At 41.7% G+C, this 8,395-nt stretch overlaps 1 protein-coding gene across 1 annotated transcript; it reads left to right on the top strand.

Moving 5' to 3' along the window:
- Positions 1–2,368: 2,368 nt before the first annotated feature.
- LOC142817913 (uncharacterized) lies at positions 2,369–7,767 on the top strand. Its single transcript, XM_075895865.1, has 4 exons — positions 2,369–3,460; positions 3,998–4,255; positions 4,849–4,971; positions 5,522–7,767. The coding sequence occupies exons 2-4, from the start codon at positions 4,159–4,161 to the stop codon at positions 5,686–5,688; spliced, it is 387 nt and encodes a 128-aa protein (XP_075751980.1). The 5' UTR covers positions 2,369–3,460; positions 3,998–4,158; the 3' UTR covers positions 5,689–7,767.
- The last annotated feature ends 628 nt before the right edge of the window (positions 7,768–8,395 follow it).

The raw sequence follows: 8,395 nt of genomic DNA, 5'->3' as shown, positions 1-8,395 counted from the left end.
TGTGACTGCCCGGGAACATCAGAAGTTCAAGCAAGATTAGAAATTAAGCAACGTGGAATAGGTAGGCTTGCTTTAGGAGCTCACGGGAATACACCAAATCAGGGAGTACAAGGTGATATGGGATGGACATCATTTGAGGGCAGGGAGGCTAGCAGCAAGATAAAATTTGAGAAGCGATTGAGAGAAATGGGGGAAGAGCGTTGGGCTATGAAGGTTTTCAGCTACTTGTACATGAAGAATGTCGATACAAAATGGAGGAAGCGAACCAGGAAGTTGACTGGTAAATACTTAGAAAACAGCAGGTGGCCAAACCAAAAAGAACTATCGGTTAAGAAAAAAGTGAAGGAAACGGAGACTGACATGTGGAGAACGGGCATGATTAAGAAGTCCGCACTAGAGATCTATCGAACTTTTAAGCAGGAAATTGCCAAGGAAAGGATCTATGATAATACTCGGGGTAGTTCTCTACTGTTTGAGGCCAGGACGGGAGTACTGCGAACCAAGACATATCGGGCCAAATACGAAGGGGTCGACACAATATCCAGTTCGTGTGGAGAGGAAGAAGAAACTGCCGAACACTTGATAATGTTCTGTAAAGGGCTTCACCCTATAGTTCAGGATGATGGCGCAGAGTTTTTCAAAGCACTGGGATTTAGGGACAGCGAGGGCAAAATAGACTTTAAGCGGGTAGACTTAACTAGAAGGAGGTTATCTGATTGGTGGCTAAAGTCAAGGCACGAGTGAAAATTAAACCCTTCACTGCGAAGTACGAATCCTCAACTTCATTATTTAAAGGAAAAAAATATAAATGTAATGGTTAGTTCACGAAGTATTACGGCTAGGTGGCGTTAGCTGCCGCCCGATCTAAAGGGTACAGCCACATCCATCCATCCATCCATCCATCCATCCATCCATCCATCCATCCATCCATCCATCCATCCATCCATCCATCCATCCATCCATCCATCCATCCATCCATCCATCCATCCATCCATCCATCCATCCATCCATCCATCCATCCATCCAACATGTCAGCGATGGTGATGCAGTTGCTATATTTGCTTACGTCACCGAAAAGTGCTCGTAAGTGGATTCACGAAGCGAAATTGTGCGTAAAAACAGCATGGCTGAGAGAAAATTCTAACAGTGGTCTGGACCACTCTTAGGAACAATGTGGCTACTTAGAACCTGCTGCCGCGGCGGTATACTTTGGTGCCCTGGCTGGTTTTGAGTTAATTCACGCCCATAAAGGGCTGCCTGATGACTGCTGGTGCATTTTTATTTCTTTCGGCGCTTTGAGCTTCGCGTGTTGTTTCCCTTGTACGCAGTGGATGGTGTTGACAACCACCACCGTCCAATAAGTTCGAAGTCACAGTAATTGAAGAATTCTATTGGGCGTCAATGGCATAAAACTACGCATGTAAGGATTTGTGGTTGGATGAAAACCAATGTGATACGTGAATGGTCGGTGCATTCGAACGCGACATGACATAGGATCAACCTTATTTGTTATGTTGTTGTGTTGCGCCCCATCTCATCCAATTAAAAGTGCGACTCGAGATCCTTGCCTCATTGGTGGAAATTACCACCAAAGAGGTTAATGGGAGCACATTCTTTGCACGCTATTGGAAATAAATATGAGAGGAAGTTTTCAGTGAGTGGTTCCTAAAGTTTGTGCTCTAGTGTACTTTCATTGGCTCTAACTGTCCAACGGTTGCGATCTCTGAAATACAGCTGTCGATACGCTTTGGGACGATCTGGAACAAAGCGTACTTTGTAAACCAAAGCGTATTAGGGGTGCACGTGATTACGCATGGAATTACAAACAAATCATGCATCTTCACCTTCACTGTTCAGACACCGATATGGACCGTGATATTATGGCAAGCAATCGGAATGAAATGACCCTAGTAATTTTGTAAGACACCGAAAATATGCAAACCCTCACGATTCTGGAGCAAACCTTGGCTGAATTCATCCCTGCGTCAATTAGCAGCCATTTAACTTGGCGCACGAACATCATTCAAAGGTAGAGCGAGCCACTGACATGTATTTTGTGCGACGTAGCGACCACTTGACCTGAGAATAATAGCGTTGCGAAGGCGAATCCCCGGTCGCATGCTCTGATCGAAGCAGACGACAAACGCGAGCAGACGACGGCTTGGCCGACAGGCACAGCTTGTCATTGGTTGTGAAGCCATACCCTCTACATCAGCTCACTCCGTGACGTTGCCAAAACACTTCTTTCATCTGGCACGCCTGTCCTGTTCATCATATCACCCCCCTCGCACATAAGAGAAAATTTTGTCACGCCGTGAAAATAGTGCAAGTACTTTCTAAGAGCTCTCATCATCTTATGTGCTGCGCAGTTGTCGAAAACAACATGGCGTCGTAAACAGCATATCGGTCAGTGCGACTTTCAGCAAACGCTTCTCGCACGAGTTACTTCAGCGTTTGACCGGATGTGTTGTGATTACAGCAGCTCTTTCGGTGCGTGTAAGCAGTGCGGAAAGCTGTGGCAGTGCAATGGTGTACGGTGAAGCGCAGCGAAGCCTGTGCGTCGGTGTGGTTATCAAGCGGGGATCGGCGTCGATGTATCGACGGCAACTAGCACTCGAGAAGCCTGCAATGTGTGTTTGTGTGCCGGTAACAGTTCGTTCGCTTGACTTTCCAGTCTCTCAGTTTGGTGCTGTGCGACATTTCGGATTGACAGCGTTTTGACACGTTACTTGAGTGACCCCAAGTACGTACGGAAACGTATGAACTACGCGCTCGGTTCTTGCTTCGCCACTAGTTAGCCCGTACGCTTCTATTTACTGGAGAGCAATGTACTGTTCGGGAGTGAAACGATGATCGTTGTGAACAGTGGTGCTGTGTTGACGTTCCAAGACTTGTGAACAAGCTGTGCTCGTGTCACCGAAAATTGAAAGACAGCGTTGATAACTGTTTTGCCCTGCGAAGTCATGGTGGGGCAGCTTGGCGCTTTTATTTGTTAAGTCGTCACTTCTCCTTTTTGTGATAACCATAGTCCTAGCGCTGTGATGTGATCAACCAAAACTGCGAGATGCTACATTCTGTTGTGGATCGTGTTACTTTGGAAGCGCGCCTAGACTGTTCTTCGGTAACAAATTGAGAGATCTATGTGGCAGTGAGAGCCCGTGAACGTCAAGCTTCCCTCCAGCCCCCCCAAAAAAGATTTCACCGGTGCCTTGCTTTGGAGGAAGTTGTAGGCCAATATCGCCTAACTACAGGTTTCCGAGTTCGTCTGGCCATCGTTTTGCACGGCACTAGGGCCTTGACAACAGCCGGTCATGGCCAGTTCTTACACTTTATCAATGGACGTGCACGCCTGGCCAGCCCTTCATTGCTGTCATCGGCAGCTTCCAGTCTGCAGATGCCCTTTGCCTGTTGGCCGTACTTGGTTCCTTATGACACCGACGGCTACTAAATGCTGCCATCGGTGAGTTCACCTTGCAGAACTAAATTTCACCGGTACTATAATTCACGCAGTTCATAACGTGTGCAAGTTTTTAAGCCCATCAGATGTAATGTTTCTCTATGGTAAGTTGAAGCATGAAAAATTTACTACTACTGTTATATACATACATATATTATGAAGCAAATACATAAAAAGTTTTTTGTGATTTGATACAAGTGAGCTCTTGTTTGATTATGAGGTTGGGCCTGTCGATTGACCACGTTTGATAGTTGGAAAGTTAATGTGAATTTATTTTTCAGGAGCCAGGTTGCACTTAAAAAATTTATGTTATTTTGGAAAATTAGTTCTATAGACGATTACCACTGTGGTAGTACTGTACTTCAGTAGAACATATATATTGCGGTACGTAAATTTTACATGAGGCTTCAGTTTACTTCAAAGTGAATATAGCAGATTTTGGTCACTTTAACGAAGTGATAGCTTCCTCAAATAAGTATTAGAAGTGAGTGCTTTTAATGATTGTTTTTAATTAAATATCTAGTTTTTGGCTCTTCACAGATCGCAGAGATTGATTTGTTAAGGTCCTGTGATGCATCGGTTGCACATTCTGGCACATCAATCCTCATCATTACTTGGAGCACCTGTACAAAAATAGGAAGGACACGTTCTACCTAACTGTGCAAGCCTATGTCACTGCTGGGACTGTTATCATTCAGCGGATGTGGCGTGGAAGCATGCATGGCAGCCTCATCTGGAAGGACTGCAATCTGCCTGGGAGCATCGAGGGCACAAAACTGCCTAACGGCTGGCTGCAAGGTTAGTTTTTCTTTAATACATACGATTAGGTGAACACCACTTACTGTGCACAAATTGAAAACCCAAGCATGGTTGCTTTCAGTGGACACCTGTAATATTCTTACACATAATTCTTATTCAACATTTATAGAACTAAATTGCAAGATAATTGAGAATGTTGAAAGCTGAAAGCCTGCAGCTTATGAATGAAACTCCAATAATCTGAGACTCAAAAGCTTGTGCTTTAAAACGAGCACAAATACTTTGATTCCTTATTGAGCTCTCGAGCTTGTGACTCCCTCTGTGGATCAAGTGCTCTGGAAGGAAATAGCAAGTGGGTGAAAATTGCCTGGCTGTTCACAACTTGCAAGGAGAAAGACCTATTGAAGAAACCTCAGATGACACAGGGCCAGTAACTGCATTTTTTACCTAATGTAGCTTTTTCTCTCTCAGTGCTGTTGCTTGTGTTTCAGGCGAACATGTTCACCACGGTTGCATAGTGATATATATTTTTCTACAAATTGTACCTGACCTAAGTATGCATTGTTGATCTCTAAAGGTGACGTTCAGTGTGTTTCAAAGCCATGGCTTCTCATATCTTTGTCTGTGGCTAGCCTATTTCAGCAGCAGAGCGATGCAGCTAGCACACACGCAATCCAAGTCATGGAGCGCTCCTTTGGTGTTCTGTGCAGGACGCAGCATATCCATCCGGCAAGACACTGGTATCAACAATAATGGTGAGTGTTGGTGGCACCTGTAGGAGCCCATTTTGTTTTTTGCGTATGATTATTTCCCCTGATGAAGTGCAATTTTGAAAGGTTTTCTTCATTTAGAATAATAGTTGTCAGCAACAAGCACACTCATAATCCACAAGTTCTTTGTGTCTTCTAGACTGCCCATTTGCTCCCATATGCAGTATGGTGAGCTGGTTATGTTAGACAGCCTTAAAATTATGAACATTGGCTGTTGTGTTGTAATGCAGTCTCACTTGTGTTTCTTAGTGAACTTATTTGTGGTCTACTTCTCGCACCTAGTGTAAAGTCGAAATATAAGAAACTTTATTTGCTTTTTATGCCTGTCAGAAGTTTCATGTCTTCATCTATAACATTGTAGTTTTGCTCTTGTATCATATTAAATATATTTTCAGTCTTCACTGTTTGTGTGTGTGTGTGTTGAGGCTTGTCATTGGCTTCTGAAAATACAATATCTGTAAATATGAGCACATAATTGACAACTATACACTCTTGCATGTAGCATGGTTGTAACAATGATCTGTATTTTTCTAAGTTCCAGCAGTAACAAGGGGTTCGGTGCTCCACGGTCATGAACAGTGTATCAAGAACAGAGCAGAGAAGACCAACAAGTATAAAGGGACTGCCAGTGACTGTTCTCCTGCTCAAAGTTTACAACAGCAGAAAGAGCACATTGTGATGTCAGGAGCAGCTGCTGCTTAACTTCTTAGCAGTGCATTATTCAGCAGTTCATTTGCTTGCATTCTAAATTATTAAAATTTTGCATGGAAGATACCAAACTATGACACTAATTTAAAGGCTGCTGTAGTGTTAGTGGGCAAATATTTTTGAGCTGAAGTTTTTAACATGTGTGTTAGGTGCCTGCGTGCCTCTACATTTACATGCCAGAAATCACAGCATCTATGGTCGCCAATGGTAACTGTGTTTGCATTCTTTGTAGTACAAGAAGTAAAGCCATGGATGCAGTAATCATGTACTTAGTCGATGTAATACTTCAGTGTACACTCATTTATATAGCACCAATGATGCCATGAGTGTATAAGCTCTGGGAAGTGAATCTATGTGGATTATTTTATTTGGAAGGAAGAGGATCATCACTACTCCTAGTATATCTTAACAGTAGATTTTAGTGCTTGGGTATTATCCCACTGCCTATCCGTCCTTCAGCAGTCTACTTATCTACTGTGTAAGTGTAACTTTTTAAATGTATACTTTGCTCGGATAGGTTTGTTCATAATGTAATCCAAGTGACTTATCATCTATGCAGCTCTACTCAGACTAGAAATAAAAGTATTTATTTTTATATGTAGCTATAGCATGCATTCACTTGTGTTTTTCTAGGTGCCTGTACAATTGTTTAGCCCTACAATAGTGCTGGTATACTCTAATATTGAATCTGGCATCTTAAAATGGTTTGTTAGTGGAAGTAAGAATGTGTTTACAACCAATATTACTATCCACAGATGAACTGTGAAAACTCTGCGGAAATTTATTTACATTTATTGAACTTTGTGAAGGCAAATGTTATTATGTTCTTTTATTGTGGTCCCTGTTTCATGTAAATGACACATAATTACTTTGCAGTGGCATAGTATTAGTTGTTATTTTACACATATGTGCTGAGCAACATCGCAGTTGAGGCCAGCAGCAAGACATACATGCAGTGCACTGGAGCATCACCTCACATAGTGTACAGTCTTTGCCCACCAGTAAACTCAATATTTTTCAAGCAGACTAATAGACAGCTGTATGGGAACTGTGTTGATGCCCAAACTTCGAAGTCTTCTTGAGGAGTGTTTTATATCATTTTTGTCCAAGTGAAGTAGCTACCCAAGGCCACAACTGGTGGGAATGTGGTGGTTTCCTCTTTCCAAAAGCACTCCTACCAGCTGCCTCAATGTTATTATGGGGTGAATTCACGAACTGGAAAAATAATAATGGTCTTTGTTTTCTTGGCCGAAAGAGTCACTTCCACCGTTGAGCCACCACGACGCGCCAGAATAGAAGCTTTTAGCTAAATAAAGTTGATTCTACTTTTGAGAAGTGTTTTGGGGAAACGAAATGGCACTTATAGCTGTCAATATAAACACTGTTTGCACCAAGGAGCTTAGTAGCTTATAATTGTATTATTCATGTATTGTCTAGAATTTACTCGCGCTGTGCCAACTTTCAGCCCAAGTGTTCTAACATGCTTTGTTAGTGGGTTGTGAATGAGCCAAGCTATGTAAATAAACAGAGTGATATTGCAGACATGTACAAAATATTGATGCACAGCCCTTTTCTTACGCAAGATATTGTCAAGGGCTTTATTCTTGTGTTTTTTAAAAAAACTGCTTGTCACTGGGCAGCAGCGGAAAACTATGCATCAAGCTTTTGCGAGATGGTTCGAGAAACACCGTGTTCAGACATAACAGTGCCTGTGGATTTCTCTCGTAAGTTATCTTCTGTAGTATATTCAAAATGAGTGTATTAGAATTGTTGTTTTATAGCCATTCATTTTAATATTTTCACCTGAGTGTGTGTATGTATGTATGTATGGGTGTACATATGTATATGTGTGTGTGCGTATATGTATGTATGTATTTATGTATGTATGTATGTATGTATGTATGTATGTATGTATGTATGTATGTATCTTTTAAATGAGAATCCGTTTATCATTGGTGAGTAAGTTTGGTAATGATTTGGCTGAATTTGTTTCTAGTTATTTCTCTTTTGAGCCATTGTACATTTCAATTTGTTTTGTACTGCATAAAAATAAATGTAACCTTACACAGAATATGTGTGTTCGAAGAAGTTTCATTTACCGACCTACAGTCATGGGCAAGAAATTGGGTGAAATGGAACGAACCTGCGAAGATTAGTTTCGAGCATAGCTACTCTACATGGCATATCTCGTACACATTGCGTTGGTTGAATATGTCGATTTCAACCTTTCAATTTTAATCAGAATAAGCAAGCTATCACCCGTGGTTGTATATGTGCGTGATATTTATGCATACTGTGATACCGGTTCGCAATTACAATTAAGGTCACAAACCTAGTCAAGCTGAATACACGAATTTTGTCCATGCACCTTTCATCTGCACTGGAACTGTTGTTAATAAAAAATAAACTTCAGTTTAGAAATTTATTCTAGTAACCAAAAGCAGGGTATCTCTTTATCACACAAATCAAATTACCATTGTTCTGTTTCATTCTGGACAATAGGGGACCCTCTCATCAGAACTCGATTAACTGCTATAGTTCATTTTAACCATTGACAGCGACATTACACTGAAGCGTGCAGCGTGACAAATAGCGGGAGAGAAGACACAAACTAATCACAAACTTTGATCTTGCTCAAAGTTTGTGATCTTGCTCAAACTTTGATCTTGCTCAAAGGAGAGAAGACACAAACTTTGGTCTT

Source organism: Rhipicephalus microplus, chromosome 5, assembly GCF_043290135.1.
Source record: "Rhipicephalus microplus isolate Deutch F79 chromosome 5, USDA_Rmic, whole genome shotgun sequence".
Taxonomy (NCBI): Eukaryota; Metazoa; Arthropoda; class Arachnida; order Ixodida; family Ixodidae; genus Rhipicephalus; species Rhipicephalus microplus.
The sequence above is the reverse complement of the archived record's forward strand: the minus strand, read 5'-3'. Positions and strand labels throughout refer to the sequence as shown.

Bases quoted from the DNA above. Each gene is read 5' to 3' on its own strand.
- LOC142817913 (XM_075895865.1), top strand. From the start codon at position 4,159: ATGTGGCGTGGAAGCATGCATGGCAGCCTCATCTGGAAGGACTGCAAT. The intron at 4,256-4,848 runs GTTAGTTTTTCT...GTCTGTGGCTAG, and splicing joins GCCTAACGGCTGGCTGCAAG to CCTATTTCAGCAGCAGAGCG. The intron at 4,972-5,521 runs GTGAGTGTTGGT...TATTTTTCTAAG, and splicing joins CACTGGTATCAACAATAATG to TTCCAGCAGTAACAAGGGGT.